Source organism: Narcine bancroftii, chromosome 1, assembly GCF_036971445.1.
Source record: "Narcine bancroftii isolate sNarBan1 chromosome 1, sNarBan1.hap1, whole genome shotgun sequence".
Taxonomy (NCBI): Eukaryota; Metazoa; Chordata; class Chondrichthyes; order Torpediniformes; family Narcinidae; genus Narcine; species Narcine bancroftii.
In genome coordinates this window covers 57215978-57235626 of record NC_091469.1, presented here as the reverse complement: position 1 = coordinate 57235626, position 19649 = coordinate 57215978, and the positions used below count along the sequence as shown (strand labels likewise).

Below are 19649 nucleotides of genomic sequence, written 5' to 3'. Positions count from 1 at the left end.
GTAGTTTGAGTACTACTACTAAAAGCTATCCAGCTTTTAGACGGGTAGTGATTACTGCTTCTCGGTTGGCCTCAAGTTTTGATCCTCAAACACTCTTCCTGAAGTGCAAAACAACCTTTAGTTGATTTGAAGGGTGTTTTGGATAGAAGCACTGGCATTCTGTTGTTCAAATCCCATATTATTTCTATTTATTAGTGCATATCAGCAAAATACTACAAATCAAGAGCAAATAGAGGAAATTACAGAATTGTTACATATTCATCTGTTAGATTAATGAAAGATAATCCTAGCCCACCCTTACTCACTTCTTTCAGAAAGTGATGAATATACTACAATTGTATCATTAATTGTATAGCGCAGTAATCAATCTTGTCTTGCTGTTGCAGGAGTCTTTTGCTGAACACCTTGGTTATAATGGAGGACTCATTACTGGGTGAGTAATAAAACCACCTGAGCTGATTTTGAAACTAGCAATGGATTTCCAAATTTTGCAAAGGCAAACTTGCTTCAGTGTATTTTAATTGAACAAGTTTTGGTTTGTTTGTATTATATAACACACAGGGTTCTCAAGCAGGAGGTTGAGCAGCCAGGTGCCATGGACCACATTAATACCAATAACCTAGATAGGAAAACGGATGCGGTCTTGTAGAGGGATCATAGGGAGTTAGGAAGGAAGCAAAAAAACATGACCTCAAAGGTGGTCATCTCGGGATTGCTGCCTGTGCCACATGTGAGGGGAGGTATAGCAGATGAGTGCATGGCTGAAGAGTTGGGGCAAGGGTTCAGATTCATGGATCGTGGGATCTCTTGTGGGGAAGGTATGACCTGTACATAAATGACAGGATGCACCTGATTATGAGGGGGACTAATATCCATAAGACCTTAAGATGTAGGAGCAAAAGTAGGCTATTTGACCCATCGAGTCTGCTCTGCCATTCCACCATGAGTTGATCTATTCTCCATCTTAACCCCACTCTACTGCCTTCTCCCCATAACCTTTGATATCCTGACTATTCAGATACCTATCAATGTTTGCCTAAAATACATCCAATGACCTAGCCTCCACAGTTGCCCATGGCAGCAAATTCCAGATGTTCACCACTCTGGCATTTCTTCATTCCTCCACATCTCTGTTTTAAATGGGCACCTCTGAAGTTGTGCCCTCCTGTCCTTGGCTCCTCTACCATGGGAAACAACTTTGCCACATCTATTAATCCAGGCATTTCAACATTCAAAATGATTCTGAGGTCCCCCTCAATCTTCTGAGCTCAAAAGAGTACAGTCCAAGAGCCATCAAATGTTGCTCATATGCTCATCCCTTCATTTCAGGAATCATTCTTGTAAATCTCTGAACCCTCCAATGCCAGCACATCCATCTTTAACTAATGAACCTAAAGTCATAGCCCGTACTCCAAGTGAGGCCTCACCAGTGCCAATATAAAATCTCAAAATTACATCCACTCTCCTAGAACCATAGAACACTACAGCACAGAATCAGGCCTCTTCGGCCTTTCTAGTCTGTGCCAAACATTTTTTTTTGCCTAGACCCACTGACCTCCACCCAGGCCATAGCCCTCCATACCTCTCCCATCCATGTACCTGCCCAAATTCTTCTTAAATGTTAAAATTGAGCTGGTAGCTTATTCCACACACCCTCCATTCTCTGTATGAAGAGATTTCTCTTCATGTTCCCCTAAACATTTTCCCCTTCACTCTTAACCCATGTCCTCTAGTTTGTATCTCACCTACCCTCAGTGGAAAAAGCCTATTTACATTTACTGTCTATCCCCGTCATAATTTTAAATACCTCTATCAAATCTCCCCTTATTCTTATATGTTCCAGAGAATAAAGTCCTAACCTGTTTAACATTTCCCTGTGCCTTCATTCCTGAAGTCTGGGCAACATCCTAATAAATTTTCTCTGCTCTCTTTCTATTTTATTGATATCTTTACTGTAGTTAGGTGACCAAAACTGCACACAATAATCCAAATTTGGCCTCACCAACTTTATCATAACATACCAACTCCTATCAATACTTTGGTTTATGAAGGCGCCATATGCCAAAAGCTCTCTTTATAATCCTATCCACCTGTGACACCACTTCAGGGAATTATATATCTGTATTTCCAGATCCCTCTGTTCTGCCGCACTTCTCAGTGCCCTATCATTTACCGTGTTTGTCCTTTCGTAGTTTGTACTTCCAAAATACAACACTTCACACTTGTCTGCATTAAATTCCATCTTCAATTTTTCAGCCCTTTTTTCCAGCTGGTCCAGATCCCTCTGCAAGCCTTCTTCGCTGTCCACAACACCTCTAATCTTAATGTCATCTTCAAACTTGCTAATCCAATTTGCCACATTATCATCCAGATCATTGATATAGACAACAAACAACAATGGTCCCAGCACCGATCCCTGAGGCACACCATGAGTCACAGGCTCCAGTCTGAGAAGCAATTATCCACCACTATTCTCTATCTTCTCCTGTCCAGCCATTATCGAATCCAGCCAACTACTTCACCATGAATACTGAGCATCTGAACCTTCCTGACTAAGTTCCCATGTGGGAAGACCATGCAGACAGCAACCATAGCCTTTTTTTCATCAATCTTCCTCTTAACCTCCTCGAAAACTATAAGTTTGGTTAAACATGACCCACCATGCGCAAAGCCATGTTTACTATCCTTAATCAGTTATTGGCTATCCAAATAATTATATATCTGATCTCTTAGAATACCTTCCAATAATTTGTCTACTACTGACATCAGGCTCACCGGTCTATAATTTCCAGGGTTACTTTTGTACCCTTTTTTTAAACAACAGAACAATGTGAGCTACCCTCCAATCGTCCAGCACCACCCTAGTGGCTAAGGATAATAGGATATCTTGTATCCTATTACCAAGATATGAATGCCAACATTGCATTGAGCTTCTTCAGCACCAGTGAATCTAGAGGTTAAGCTTTAGAATATCCTGCATGAGTACTCTAAAGTCCCTTTGCATCTCTGAAGTTTCAATAATCTCCCCATTCAAATAATAATCTGCCCATTATACCTTCTACCAAAATGGATGACCATACATTTTCCAACATTGTCTTTCATTTGCCTCTTCTTTGCCCATTCACCTAATCTGTCTCTCTGAATTCTCTCCATTTCCTCAACACTGCCTGCCCCTCCACTTATCTTTGTATCATCTGCATACAACACAAAAAGGATTGTCCTAACACTGACTCCTGCGGTACACTACTAGTCATCGGTAGCCAACCAGAATAGGATCCCTTTATACCTGCTTTCTGTTTCCAGCCAATTTTCTACCCATGCTAGTATCTTTCCTGACAATCTTGCCCGACAAACTTACTGCGATTTTTTTTTTTTGGTGTGAGTGGTAACCTCAAACTAGCAAGACAAAAATAAATGCAGCAGATGTTGTATATTTGGATTTTCAAAGGAACATTGACAAATTGCCTCACATGAAACAGTTTAACTCGATGATTTGTGGAATAGAGGAAAAATACTAGCATTGGCTATTCGGCAGGAAATGGAGAGTGGGAATAAAGGGACCCTATTGTGGTGGTTACTGGTTACCAATGGTGTACTGCAGGGATAGGTGTTGGGGCACTTCCTTTTTGCATTATGTGGTAATGATTTGGATTGCGGAATTAATGGCTTTGTGGATAAGTTTGCAGATGATACAAAGATAGGTAATGGGGCAGGTAGTGATGAGGAAAAGGAGAGGCTGCAGAGAGATTTGGATAGATTAATAGAACGAGCAAAGAAGTGGCATGTGAAATATAATGTTAGAAAGTGTATGGTCATGTACTTTGGTAAAAGGAATAAAAGGGTAGACCATTATTTGGCAGGATTCCGGAGGATGGGAAGGTCGCACATGTAGTTCCACTGTTTAAGAAAGGAGGGAGGCCGATAAAAATGAAATGATGGGTCTATTGGTCTGACATCAATAGTTGGAAAGTTGTTGGAGTCGACCCTCAAGGAATAAGTTATGAAATACCTCGAGGTGCATGGCTTTTTGGACCAGTTTGTCAATAAGCCCAGCAGGGGATCAGCGGTTTGGATTGGGTGATGTGTAATGAACCTGAGGTGATTAGGGAATTAAAGGGAATGGAAACCTTAGGAATTAGTGATCATAATGATTGAGTTCAGTTTCAAATTTGAAAAGGAAAAGCTGATATCAGGTGTGTCAATATTTTAGTGAAACAAAGGAAATTGCAGTGGTATGAAAGAGGAACTTGCCCAAGTTGACTGGAAAAGTAAGCTAGATGGAGGGACAGCAGAGCAGAATTGGATGATATTTGTACAAGATATTTCAAAAGTCCTTCGATAAGGTTCTGCATAAAAGGTTGCTTAAAAGCTGAGCGCCCATGGAATTAGAGGAAATATATTAGATTGAGTGGAGCACTGGCAGATAGCCAGAATGCAGAGTGGGAATAAAGAGTTCCTGTTCTGGTTGGTTGTCGGTTATTAGTGGGTTATTAGAAGAGGAAATAAACAGGAAGATAATTATTTGGATGGGGAGAAAATTCAAAATTTGGAAATGCAAAGGGACTTGGGAATCCTCATGCAGGATAACCTAAAGGTTGACCATCAGGTTGAATCAGCAGTAAAGGGGAATAGTGTATAAGACTAAAGAGGTGTTGATGAGCCTTTATGAGGCACTTATGAGACCTCATTTGGAGTACTGTGTGTAGTTTTGGAGAGAGTACAGAAAAGATTGGCCAGGATGATTCCTGAAATGCAAAGTTTATCAGCTCTTGGACTATGTATTTGAGTGTAGAATGAGAGAGGATTTCATAGAAACATTTTGAATGATGAAAGGATTGGACAGAGTAGATGTGAATAAGATGTTTCCCTTGGTGGTGAATTTAGGTGAAGAAGGCACAGACTTAGAATTAGAAGGTACCCATTTAAAATGGAGAGGAGGAGGGGTTTTTTAGCCAGTGGGTCGAGGATTTGTGGAATTCACTGCCACATACAGCGGAGGAGGCCTGATCATTGGGGGAGTTTAATGAGGAGATGGATAGGTATTTAATTAGTCAGCGTATTAAGGGATATGGGAAAAAGGCCTAAATTTGGAACTAGATTTGAGAACAGTTTAGCCCAGGGTGGATTTGCGGAGTAGACGATGAGCCAAATGGCCTACTTCTGTTCCTTTATCTTGTGATCTTGTGAACATTATTACGTACATCATATAAATAGTATTTTAAAATTACAGTTTCATATGATTGCCCAAATTACACCCACCACCCCAACTGCTAACATTAAAAAAAAAATTAGCCCATATCTTGATCTTCAGGAATTCAATGCGATTAACATAACTATATTATTTAAACCTTTTCAGGGAAGTTAATTATCCTTAAGCCAGAATAATTCATATGAGGTTGCCATATTTTAACAAACACATTGTAGCGAGGTTGCTACGGCTACAACTAAGTTACAGCTCTTGGTTATAGCCCTAAAGCTGTAGCTCAAATCTGCAGAAGAAAGTCACACACACCAGTAGAGTGTATTTGATACTTGAGTTTATTCAGTGACAGTTCTGCTTTTTATAGTCAGCTCGGCCGTGTCATTACTGGGGCGTGATTTGAGCGGACCAGCTACCAATTGGTTACCTCAGATGCTCGGGCCCTGCAATCCAATGGCAGAGATTGGCCAGTTTCACCGCTCTGCCGGCGGCCTATGGAAACAGGTGTTTCACCCGCATGATGCTTTGCCAGTCACCATGTTCAATGGCCATTTCCTATGTCGGCCTGAGGCGTGGGCCGCTACAACATCATATTTCTTTCTAAGATTATAAGTTATCTTTTCCAGCAGGACACAACTTTGCGTTTCCATATTCCCACGAATAATAAGCAGGGGGGAGTCGGTCTTCCATGCAACAGCTATACATTTCCTGGCTACTGCAATCCTCACAAACTGAATTTGATATTTTGATAGTTTTGTGCCAATAACCATAAGATTGCTCGATAAATACAGTTCTGGTTCCAGTAGAAAATCCACCTATAATTTTTGTGAAAATTTCTGTCAGGTCATATCAAAAATATCTTACTTTCACACATAGCCAGGTGGAATGTATAAATGTTCCAACTTCTATACCACACCTAAAACATTAGTCCAAAATTTCAGATTTTAAACTATGTAATTTTTGCAGTGTAAGGTATAATTGGTGCATAAAATTATATTGTACCAATTTATATCTGACATTAATAAATGATGTCATATTATCAGAGCACAATTTTGACCATATTGTTCTTGAATCCTTTTCCCCTAAGTCCATCTCCAACCTTTCCTTCGATTTGTGCAGGCCTGGTTTTGGGCTATTGCTCTGCAATAGGAAATACATCTTAGATATAAATTTACTTGTGATCCTCTTTCGTAGAAGACCCTCCATGTCACTACACATTGGCAGGATCGTGGCTGGTCCTAGATTCTCTCTTTAAAAAGATCTTAATTGAAGATAGCAGAAGAAAGTTCTATTTGACAATTCGTTTCTATTTTTTAGCTGTTCAAATGTCATAAATTGACCTTGTTCATAACAATCCTCAACAGACTTGATCCCTTTACGGTACCAAGTGTCCAGGATTTTATTTCCTAATGTCATTGGTATTAACTCATTTTGATACAAGGGTGTTTTTAACTTATCCATTTATTAATTTGTTGGCAGATCCAAATTATATGTTTTAGAATGGGATTATCTGTCTTTTCAGACAATAATTTAATTTTCCATTTATAAATGAAATCTTCTGCTATCTTCTCATCGGCCATGTGTAGACCAATCTGAGCCCAATCAGGAATATCCCCTCCCTCAAAAGAATTGCTATAAATTTCGATTAGACAGTCAAATTTTTTTTTTTTTAATTGTCTAATTGTAATCCACCCAATGAATTACACCCAAGTAAGTTTTTCCACGGAGTCTCCTGGCATCTTAGAATTCCATATCAATTGTCTGACATGCTTGTTAAGTCCTTTTAAAAATGCTTGTTGGTATAAGAATGGGCAAGGATTGAAAGATATATTGCAGTCTTGGCATTACCCTCATCTTAATACAACTCATTCTGCCCATCAAAGTAATTGGCAGGATCCTCGATCTACGTAAATCCTCCTCAATCTTTCCAAGCAAAGGGAGGTAATTCAATTTATATAAATTCCTTATCCCTAAATATTTAATACCCATTTGTGGCCAATCAAATTTACTTCCTTGTTGTAACTGTCTATAACAGGGGCATAATTTGGCTTTTATCGAAATTTATACCCCGAACCTTACCATAATCTTCCAAGATATCTTGCAATTTAGCCAGATTCGGTTGGATTTGTCAAATATATTAATACATTGTCAGCAAATAAATTTTCTTCTGTTCTTTCCATTCACTCTGAACCCCCTTATGTTTGGATCCCACCGAACAAATTCTGCTAGTGGTTCTATTGCTAAAATAAGTAGAGCTGGAGACAATGGACAGCCTTCTCCACTTGACCTAATCAGTGGGAAAACTTGAGACATCGGTTAGCTTGAAGTTTACAATAAAGTGTTTTTATCCAATTAATTAATGATTGTATTTCTGCTAACTTCTTGGCTTCTAGTAATTTGCTCTTCTGGAGACAGAATATGTCCTGATTTTGATTAAATGTTGAACAGATATTCAAAATGTGATTTAACTGCAAGATTTGCATATATTTCCATTACTCTCCATTTAGTCCTGACCTATATCGAGCTTCAGGAAAATTTGAATTATTGGATCGCATTTTGCCAAAACTGCGAGTTACTAATCACAGGGTGCTGCTGTTCTGCCAGATGACCTCATTAATGACCATTATGGAAGACTACTTCGCATTCAGAAATTTTATGTACTTACGACTTGATGGTATGTTAACATTTGGAAACTTGAATGCAATTACAAAAATATTGTTCTAATTAAAACCATTGTCAAATGGTTAAAATAGAAATATATGGAGCAATTTCAGTACGATCTGGTAAAAAATGGTTTTAATTTTCGTGAGATTGCGTTCTGCTTCCTTAACTGTTTGCAGTATATTTATAAATTGGCATCATTATTGAGTTATTTTTTTTTAATATAAAGCTAAATCTTTGCATGTATCCTATAATTCTTACTCTATCTGGACAACATTTATGAAGGATAGATTTGAATCTAACATTTTTCAAAGATGCCTTGCCAAAATTATTTTTTTTAATCTGGAGGGAAAGAGTTTAGCATCCATTTAGCACATGATAGCACTCTTGGATTCTGGCCTCTTTATCTCATTGAAATTAAAATTATTTGTTAAAAAATCAATATTTGAATACTTTAGTTGTACACTTTGCATTTTCTACCATGGAAAGTAAGAATTACATATTAAAGGAAGGATTTAACTTGTGAAGTGGGAAAAACATCTTGGCTTGTACTTTTTTTGAAATCGAAATAGCTTTCTGATTTATGTAGATAAACAGTGAAATCTCCATGATCCTGCATTATCTTGATTTTTTTAATGTCTATATTTTCCTCTTGAACTATGTACCTTTGTTTCATGCACAGGAACAACTAAAGCAGAAGACCGTGGTGCTTTGTTGAAAATGTTCAATGAAGAAAACTCCAAATACTTCATATTCCTGCTGAGTACACGTGCCGGTGGACTTGGTCTGAATCTTCAAGCAGCTGACACTGTTATAATTTTTGATAGTGATTGGAATCCACATCAGGTATGAGACTTAATTTGATGCAATGATTCTAAGGTACCTATAGATCAAATATTGCCTATTTCTTTGCAGCTCCAGGCAGAAGTAGTGTTTTTTTTAAAACTTACCTATGTCTTGTTCGTATCTAAAATCATGGTCTGTTTTTCATTTAGATGTAGATAGCTTTATAAAGGGAGAAAAATTTTAACATGGCACTATATAAATATAAATAAGAAGGAAATAAATTCTCCAATAAATGGTCCATATAAATAAGATGGAAAGTTCATTGGAAACTTGAAGTAAAATTATTTTATCCAACTTTTACTGAGACTTTTGAAAATCTTTTCTTGTGCATCTCCAAGGATTTGCAGGCCCAAGATAGAGCTCATCGTATTGGACAGCAGAATGAAGTTCGCGTCCTGCGGCTATGTACAGTCAACAGTGTGGAAGAAAAAATTCTTGCTGCAGCCAAATACAAGCTTAATGTGGACCAGAAAGTTATCCAGGCTGGTATGTTTGATCAAAAATCTTCAAGTCATGAGCGCCGAGCTTTCCTGCAAGCTTTGTTGGAGCACGAGGAACAGAATGAGGTGCGTACAGCATTACTATTATTAAAGCTTGAGATTTATTTTTAATGGTGTCTGAACATCCTTTGCAATTTGTGTTAAAAAATATTTCAAATCAAATAATTCACATCGCTAAGTGTGCATGGAATAATACTGTATTTGACAGCATATAGGACCCCCCCTTCCCCCCCTTTTTTCCCCAAAAAATCGCCTCAAAAACCACCCGGGTCCTATTTGTGAAGTAACATTTTGATGCCACCATTTTGGTGCACCGAAATACAAAGCGCTCAAACCACTCACCCAGCTTCAAGAAGCCCGCAGATATGCCGTGGCTATCTAGGAAGAGGGCCTGCAGATTTGCACACCACCTTCCCTTGGGTAGCCCATGCTTTCTGGAGCTGCTGCCGCTTATTTCCCTTGAGAGAAAGCCGACCACAGTAGCCTCCACCAGCAACGCCACAGTCATGTTTGTAGTTCACGGTGATGGTACGATTGATTGCTTGCTTTGAGGGAATCACAGGGGCTCAATGATCAGGCTCCACACTGAGCCTTTGTTTGATGAGCACGTTCCCCCTAGCTAATTGAATGGGGGGGGGGGGTGGTGTTGGCAGTGAGCAAACAGCCTGTCTAGCTCGACAGGCAGCTTGCTCACTGCCCCCACCCCCACCTTATTCAATTCGCTAGGGGGGCTGTGCTCATCGAACAAAGGCTCAGTGTGGAGCCTGATCATTGAGGCCCAGCGATTCCCTCAAAGCAATCAATCAATCATCTGCTTCCCACGACAGTGGGCCCTGCCTGCTTTTCAGGTGACCAGCTTCTCTGCCTCCTGCCCTCACGTTCCCCAGTGCGCCTGTCAAATTAATCTGTATTTGCACGGTGGGGGAAAGCCGCCTTAGCCTCAGCATGCGGTGGGCAGGAGGACGTGTTGCTGCTGTTGCTCGTGTGCAAGGAAGCTTCAGCCGTGCAAAGCTGGAGGGTTTTCATTGAGGTGAGTGAAGGCACACCACACACACACACACGCTTTATCTACAAGGGACTTTGCAGGAGGAACCCATTCGCCAACTTACCGTAAATACACTAAATCAAATGTTTCCTGAAATTTCATGCTAAAAATGGGAAGGGGCTCTTGGGTCTTGTATGCCGTCAAATCTAGTAATTTATAAGCCTTCAGAGTGCATAGTATATCTAAATTAGAATTTATTTTAAAGCTTTCATTAATTATAGAAAATTGTAGTATTGTAAAGCAGGCAGTACAATACAATTATAAAATATTTTGTCATTTTGAAAGTTCACTGTATGATTCAGTTATAGGTACAAATAAAGTTTGGGAGAAAATTTGAAGGACTGAGAATTTATCTGGTCACCCTTTAGTACATTCAGCTTTCTCTTACTGACATTTTCAGTCCTCATTTTACTACCTACAGCCTTTATTGAAAGCTCTGACCAAATGAGCATAGAATATCAGTAGGATCTTTGTGCCGTAGAAATGACATTAAGTCAACCAGTTAAACCGACTGAGTACTTTAATAGAAAATTGTGGAGCCATTTTAAACTAAAATGTACAATCTTTAGTATCAGAAACCACATAGCCACATTTATATGCTTTTGAGTTTTGTAGGGCAATTGATTTGCCTTGATTTACTTGCAGAACTTGAAAGTGAAGGGAGGGCTTCAAGTGGTTTATAGTTCTGGTCTGTATTCAATAAAATCAACATCTTGGAAATTTAGGCAGGAAAAAAAATATTAATTTTGGAGTATACTTCCACTGAGTTATAAGTTGTGGTGCAAGTTGCCCCTCAATGTGACAAGTTCTCATTGTTTCATGAAGAGATTAGTTCCAATGATATATCATAATTTTTAAAAAAAACAATTTTCTATGAACCCACATCCTAAAACTAAGATAAACTTGTATATTTGCTCAGATATATTTTATTATTCATTAGTTTATGTAGGCACAGAGAAAGTTAGGTATTGAAATTCACTAGTTTATGTAAAGTTAGAAATTGATTTTTTTGTTCACCATACATGTAGAATTTCAGAAACTACATATATGAATTAACAAATGTGAGATGAGATTTTTTTAAGAAGTACATTGGTTAGTAAGTTTAATTTCAAAAAATGTTATCTGCTAGATTCTTGATAATCATGTATAATGAATGTGACATATAAATATTTACAACTATAAATAAGGCCTTTTGTCCTCATTATTACAGTTCAATAAGTGATCAGAGGAACTTGGTTGTAATTTGTTTCCTTGCTATCAAGCCTAACATATGTCTTTAGAACTAATCTGTTTTGTCTTTAAAAACAAAATATTTAAATAAAGTCCTTCAAAATTTTTAGTATTTTGCATATTTAAATTCTATGCCTTGATTGATCCTAATCTAAGAATGTCATTGTGAGCCATTTAATGATTTGTCATTAAATACTGCATTCCTAATTAATGTTGTTGCCCTACAGCAAGTTTCAAATTTAATTAATATTTACATAGCTGCAAACTCAAAAGTATTTTGCAGTTAATAATACTGAGGAAGGAAAAAAATATTTTAAATGTGTTGAATTATTTGGATATTTTGTGAGCAAGAGACCCAATTCATAAAAACAATATCAATGTAATAATTTGTTATGGTGGGGGGCGGGGTGAAGTATGGAGCATATAGGTAATGTGGTGTCTTTGGTTGTATTACCAGAAATCTTCCTGCAATACCCAATGTATTTTCAATATCCTTTAATTCTTAATTTGCTGAAAATAAAATCTCTATTCCAGAAAGACAGCAAATTCATTGGGTTTTTAAGTAGGCTGTCTGTAATGCAATAATTTTACAAAGTCTTTCGAAACTTGTACAGTCAGCATCATTCTTTTTTCAGACCTGTGGCAATTAATGAGCATTTCTGTTACAGCAAGAAAAAATAATGTATAATTAACTGACTTTCAATGTTGCATTTATAGTTTTTTTAAGAAAATAATTGTTCTAATTATAGCTTCAAATATGCTTCAATGGCTCAAGAAACGATCGTGCTAAAATACTTGGAAATTGTATTCCTCTGCAAGCATAAGAATATTTTTCATATAAATGAGTGGCAATTTTGTTAGATATATGTTGATATGACGAGTGACCATTCCCATTGTCCAAAGTTTAAGTTGCTTGAATTCAGGAAAGCAGTCATAACCAGTGATTTCCCCTTTTTTAAATGGCAAATTTCAGTTTTCTCTCAAATGTGCAATCCTCAAGTGTTCTGAACCATCTTCTGCTGTATTGTTGGAGAAATCAATGTTGTAACATTGCATTCTTTCACCACCAGGGGGACACCAATGCTTCTCCTTCCTGCAGTACTGCCTGGGTAGGATAACATCACTGGCCGGCTTGTGACCAATAGCTGTGCTCAATAACTTTAAAATGAGTATATGCTATAAACAGTGTTTTATTTATACGCTGTATTTTGTACTTAATCAGCTGGTTTATTATTAATAGACAGCAAAATAGCAGGGTTGGAGTTTTTCAGTAAAATTACATTTTATCATTCTTTGTATCCAAAATTGTAAATAATTAAATATATAATTACATGATCTGAAAAACTCTCAACTCTCAATAATGGATGGCTATGCACAGAATACTTGATAGCTTAGTCCTATGGTTCTTTTAACCAAATAGTATGTTTACTGTAAAATCCTTGTTTCAATAGTTTAGCTTTTATTACATTCCACACATTTTGGAAATTTTGAACCATCCATCCTTTATGGTATTTGGCAATGTGATTGGTCAGCAATAACAATATAAAGTTCCACTGTCTACAATTATAGTCTATTGATTGTGGGTACAGGAGAATTTTGGGGGTAGGATAGGATTTGTAATTCTTAGTGGCTGCTCACCCAGCCAGTGTTAGTTAATGAGAAAATAAAGGAATCCTGGAAATTGGGGGAAATGTGAAGCATATGGCCAAGTGAAAATTTCTGATTAACAAAGTAAGAAATTTGCACTGGGGATATTAGTGAAATCAAATTATAATAAACAAAAAGTCAAAAGATCAGTATATCAACAAAGATCAAAAAAAAATTAATTACACTGAATTTTTGACTTTTTAAAATTTCCACAAAAGATTTATTTCATCCTGGGAGGAATGTTAATGTCTTTTAAATAAATAAAACATTTAAACAAGCAAGCATGTAATCATTGAAATGTGCTGTTTATCTTATTATGGTAATTTTTAATATAGAAGTTGACTCTAAATTTGGCAAATTCTGATGCACCATAATTGGTGATTTTACACGAGAATTAATGCTTACCATTAATGTCCAAATAAGTTGGTTAGTAGTAATTAATTGAAAATTGACAAATTTAAAGAAATGTTAATTATCCTGAAAATTTTACTTGTCATTTTATAGATCACTCACACTAATGAGGTGCCATTGTAACTAATGAAACGAATAAGTAAATCTAAAGGTCCTCTGATGCATATCAGTTGTGTTACATTCTGCAAGGATGCCCTAATTACTGTGTTTGCATGTATGTGTGATTTGATACGTGCTTCATCTCCTCCCTTTTTATTTTCACTTTCTATTTGGCCTAAAATGATACTTAAAAGCTTATGTTCAAAATTATAACTGTTCTCACCTGTATTCTGAATGTGCTGACTCTTGCTTGCATATAGTTCCATTTGCACCATCAGCCCTCTGAGATCTCGCTTAAGTGACCACTTTTCCTATGTGAATCTGGACCCAGTTGACAGGCTATCGAATGTGCAGGAAGTATTACCCAAGCACGATTATGTGTTTTTTCCTCCATTCCTCTCCCCCATCAGTATTTCCAGCAAGATAGCACTTTGGAGTGGGAAAACTTGGCTTGACTCTGCTCAGGGTCAAGCCAACTGTAGCTCACAATTTTCTGCCTCAAGGATTGGCTAAATTCCTGCTGGAATTGTGCACTACACAAAATGCTATGTAGACAGTCAACAACTGGGGAAGCTTTCAAAATGTATCCATGGTGAAGGATAGGAAGAGATGGTGGGAGTTGGGGGAGGAGGGGTGGCGGTATGGGTAATGAGCTGGTATGTAATCATTCTGCATTGATTTAGTCATGACTGACTTTTTTTCTGGAAGCATAAAAGCAAACCTGGACCATGTGATACTATTATTATAAATGGTATAAAATTGTCTTCTGTGGAACTGCATCTTTGGACCAAGCTTTCTATAAAAACAACATTTTGCCTAGGTCTGGTTGCATAGAATTGAATTAAAGTGACCAATTTAGTTGTCAGAAATTTGAACTCTACGTAGCAAAAAAATTCTCAGTTTTTGCATACTTGTAACTTCTATGTGAAAGGATATTTTCTTTATTATAGATTATTGATCTTGTACTCCATATTCTGATTTGTTTCATGGGTGACCAGAGTCCTTTGTGGGCTTGAAAGCATGAAGCTTTTTGTTTAATGTGCAACATAAATTTGTCTACTCATTCACTCCTGACATCAGCAATAATAGATTATGAAGTTCGCTATACCATATTTCAGTTCTGTATATTGGAGACATGAAAGTAAGGTGAACCAGGGAATTGAGAGATGATGGGAAAACAAATAAAATTGCAGATACTGTAATCTAAAACAAAAACAAATGCTGGATGAACTCAGCCGGTCAAGCAACATCTGTGGAAAGGCAAACTAGTCAACATTTTGGGTTCTCCATCTCAGGAAGGGCCACAGACCTGAAATGTTGACTAGTTTCTTTGTTCACAGATGCTTGACTAGCTAAGTTCTGACAGCATGTCTGTTTTTGAATTGAGATGTAATTCTGAATTCACACTTGAGTTGATTTTAATAGTACCATTGATTTAGGGAAACAGTTTAATTCTGATGAATATCACAATGTATTTTGTTTTGCATTACTCCTAAATGACTTTTTTTATCAAATGCAAATATGGTCATTTTTGTTGTATCTATCGAGTTTGAACATTGAGTTTTTGTAAACTTTGGGCCCTTTCTGAAATGTTGCATTTTCAATGCACAAAAAAATGTTGACCAAATTGAGCACATCATTGTTTAGATTATTTGAAGAATTGTGTTGCCTACAGGAGTTTATCTTCTACAATGAGTCTTGATTCCACATTTTAAAGGTTGCTACCATATTAACAATTTAGTTATTTTAGTCTCGTTTTCTTAGCTGATTTTAAAAAAAAATAAACTTGACCCATTTACATTTAACACATTTCAAGATAGAAAAATATTCGCTGAAATGAATGTTTTTGACTTTCAATCATGCTGGAAAACTAAGACTGGATGGAAATTAATTAAGCGCACTCTGTACTAGCAGCATTCTCATCAAATTTGGTTCTTGGGTGTACAATCTTTATTTTCTGGTGTGAGGCATTTTGAGTAAAACATAGTTCTTTGATCTTTGTTAAACCCAAATTTAAATGTCTCAGCCGCTGTATCTGCACAAGCGGCATACCCTGGAGCCCTGTTTCAACACTGGAGAAGCTATGGAGGAGAAGACACAATCTTGCATATCTTTGGACATATCCAGCAATTTTCTTGTTTGTCACGTGCTGTATGATTTTTAATTTTGCCCAGCACAGTCATCTTAACCTTCCTAAAACTGCCTGCTTAATGCCCATATGAGAAAGTTTCAGGATTTCCTGCTCTAGCCTGGCAATGCATCTCATTCCCACCAATTCGCTGTGTGTGTTGAAAGATTATGGGAAATTTCTGAAAAATCTAATAGTATACTCGATAAACCAGAATTGAGAATTAGTGCCAGATCAACCTGCCATTTTCCACAATTGGATGGTCTAATGTGTGTCTCTGTCATGTTGTAATTTCAAAGTTGCAGCACCATATCTTCAGATATCGATGCTTTAAAAAGTCACGGTTGTGTGCTTAGATACAAATATAATCGGAATTTGTCAATTGGGCCAAGTCACTCTCAAAATATTTTTGTTGTTTGCAGTGAAATGTGCAAAAAAAAACTACTGTATCCAGTTATTTTAAAGTATTGATATCCAGCTAAGTGTTGATATCCAGTTAAATTATTCAATCTTTCCAATATTCAGCTTATTGCTGCAATTGGTTCAGATATCACATTAGATTTGATGGGCATTGCTATTTTAACTTTTTCATAAATCATGGATTTCAAATGTGTTTGCATTCTGATATCTAATTTTCTGTGCTACATGTAGTGCTTACTGGAGATTCTGGGATTTAAAGCACAGCAATGTTCTATTTTTGTATACCCTGTCCCTGTTTCTGGACTCATTAGTGTGGAGTGGCCCTAGCCTCTTAAGAATTTTTTTTTCCATTTAATGTACAATTGGGGAAAAAACAATTTTAAAAAAGCTTAGAGAGAAGTAATGATTTTCCATCACAGTGTTGTATCAATAGATAGAATGATTCTAGACTGGTTTGCAATTGCTGAGACAATTTCTAATTGGCATCATGACTTCTTGACTTAATTTGCAGGAAGAAGATGAAGTCCCAGATGATGAGACTCTGAATCAGATGATTGCTCGCCATGAAGAAGAATTTGAACTATTTATGGTAAGTGGATAAGATTATAACTAATGGTCAAATGTTACATATTTCATTTTTCATTCTCTTCTGTCAGAATGTATTGGCAGAGTTATCTTTATTGTCCGTAGTGGTCACAAGCATGAAAATGTTGTTGAAGTACCCAATTCTATCATAATTGCATTCTCTAGTACTTATTAATGTTTACGAATTCCAGATTGGGCCAATTTTTGGCCATTTTGCTGAAAGCTAGAGCATGTAGCAGAAGTATATTAATTATATCAGGAAAAAAAATTAAACTGTTCCAATTATCAGTTTGTACATTTTTGTGAGATTCACCTGTTCCCAGCAGTATTATTGTACATCCTTAATTGTTCTGGATTAAGATGGCAGTTAAGAGGAGGTTTGAAGTTGTACATTGATTGGTTGAGGGAAGACTGGCCACTTTACTTCCCTAAAAGGACACCTGTTAAAAACTGCCATTGACATGATTGCCATGCACTCCCTCAATGGGTATTAATGTTCTAGTTTCTACCACTGTTCTGTTGCCCTTCTGAACTAATGTGCAGTTGTCCATTCTCAGGGACTAATGCATGGAATAAGTAGAATCTGGTATAAATAAATATGCAAGAGTCAGGGAATTGTCATTAAATTTAATTAATTAATATTTCTAATGAAATATCTTTAGTATGCGACTGGCATATCCTGTTTTTGCATGCCTTCATTTATACCTTTTGTGAAATCTAAACATTGGAACTGGTTTTGTTTGTATCATTGCAGCTAAAAGTATGGTGGCATATTTGAACCAATTTTATGGATTTGCATAAAACAACATAAATTAGTGTCTTTTCCTTAGAAAAGCAATTATCATTTGATGCAAGACAAATTTTGGTTGCTCATATTTGCTGTCTAGGAGAATTGGTATTTACCATTCAGTATGAATTAGAGAAGACTGGAGAGCAGGAAATGTATGTAGAGAACTTGAATTCCAAATTTAATATGTTTGTTGTAAGTAGTAGAGAAAGAAGACCTTTTTCTTTTTTACATTTTTGCTTTCAAATTTAGGTTCTCTTTTGTGTTTTTAAAGTACTAGTAGAAAACCTCTTGCAATTTTTAAAATGATGGCAATTTGCAAAGAGGAATAAAGTGGCAAAATAATTTTTTTGGCTAGTGTCTACTTTTTTGACAGGTTAAAGTATGGTTCAATTACTCAAGGACTAGTTTTAATTAATCTATAAGAAATGTATTATAAAGTTGATTTTTAAAGTAACCATATATTACCATATCAACCAACTGTACTCAGCGCATGGACTTGGAGCGGCGAAGAGAAGATGCACGGAATCCAAAACGTAAACCAAGGCTGATGGAGGAAGATGATTTGCCATCCTGGATTATCAAAGATGATGCAGAAGTTGAAAGATTGACCTGTGAAGAGGAGGAGGAGAAGATGTTTGGCAGAGGTTCACGTATGCGCAGGGATGTGGACTACAGTGATGCTCTTACAGAAAAACAGTGGTTAAGGGTAGGTAATAAATATAACAGTTAATGCTCAACTTCAAATATATGTATAGTTTGAAGATATTTTGATGATCGAGCATCAAAAGCATTGTGTTGAAAGTAGATTTATTTTCCATTTGATTTATCCTTGAGTAAAGAAATTGAATGAAATTTTCTTTATTTTTAGTGGTAATGTTTTTGTGCATGTTTTGAAAGTCTTATTCTTAAAGAAAGCCTTGCATAATTACAAACCTGCAGTGGTTTCTCTTCGCACTGCTGAACCAATAATTGTGAAATCCTAAGAATCAATCCTTGGCATCTCCTAGATCTCAATCTGCATAGTCACTTTGCAGTATACCCTTTGGAAAACTTGTTGGAGTCGTATGTTAGCTAATGACTCTGATCTGAAAGGCTAACAATGCTTTTTGAGCTTTCTGCTGCTAGCTCCAAATTATCAGAAGACTGAAAACACTGTCTTTCTGCAAAAACCTCTCCCTAGTGACAGGTTCCATCCTCCTTCTTAATACATGTCTGCAATACAACTGAAAACTTGTGCCCAGAACTTGCTGTGCCTTGTCCAAGGTGTTCCCATACAGCTACAACACAGGCATTGCCATCTACCTGACCATGTGTAAACTTGCCCAGTTATGTTATGTTCACAAGAAACAGGACCAATCCAACCCATGAGTCTAATCTGATATTCAGCAAAGTGATGAACAATGTAATTGATAGTGTTATTAGGTGCCACTGTTCATCAATAACCTTCTCACACATTCTGTTTGGGTTTTGCCAAAGTCACTCAGCTCCTGACGTCATTACAGCCTGGGTTCAAACAGGACAAACAAAGATGATATCCAGACATGAATCGAGAGAGACAGCCCTTGATGTTAAAGCAGTATTTGAAAAAGACCCCTGCCTAACTGGAGTCAGAGCTTCAGGTGGAAACCACTCAGCAGTTTGGAATCATATGTAGGTCTAAGGAAGAAGGTTACAATGGTCAGAGGTTCATCATCTCAGCTAAGAGTTCCTCAGGAGAGTGTCCTTAGCTCAACTGTCTTAAGCTGCTCCATCAAAGACCAACCTCCCATTATAAGGTTAGAAGAGGGAATTTACTGATGATTGGACAGCATTCAGCACCATTCACAATTCTCCAATTAATGAAACAATCCATGTTCTAATGCTGCAAGACCTGGACAGTATCCAGGCCTAGGTCAATAGGTAGCAACTAACACTTGTGCCACACAAGTGCTAAGTAGTGATGATATCAAACAAGAGGAAATCCAGCTGTCAACCTCTTGATATTCAATGATATTGCCATCCATGAGTCTCCTGAGGGGGGGTTTAATCATTGATTAGAAACTGAATTGGAGTAGCCATATGCACAATGAGGCTACAAGAACAGATCA

The 19649-nt window shown here is 37.0% G+C and overlaps 1 protein-coding gene across 8 annotated transcripts in view; it reads left to right on the top strand.

The window, feature by feature from the left end:
- LOC138758530 (probable global transcription activator SNF2L2) overlaps nt 1–19649 on the top strand; it is a 179236-nt gene that overhangs the window by 132841 nt on the left and 26746 nt on the right. For 7 of the 8 annotated variants that reach the window (XM_069927575.1, XM_069927567.1, XM_069927585.1 and 4 more), the window contains 7 exons: nt 387–433; nt 7708–7874; nt 8544–8707; nt 9046–9273; nt 12553–12591; nt 16699–16776; nt 18050–18268. In XM_069927575.1, coding sequence (XP_069783676.1) covers nt 387–433; nt 7708–7874; nt 8544–8707; nt 9046–9273; nt 12553–12591; nt 16699–16776; nt 18050–18268 — 942 coding nt within the window. The remainder of the gene's footprint in view (nt 1–386; nt 434–7707; nt 7875–8543; nt 8708–9045; nt 9274–12552; nt 12592–16698; nt 16777–18049; nt 18269–19649) is intronic. The other variant, XM_069927616.1, reaches the window with a different exon arrangement.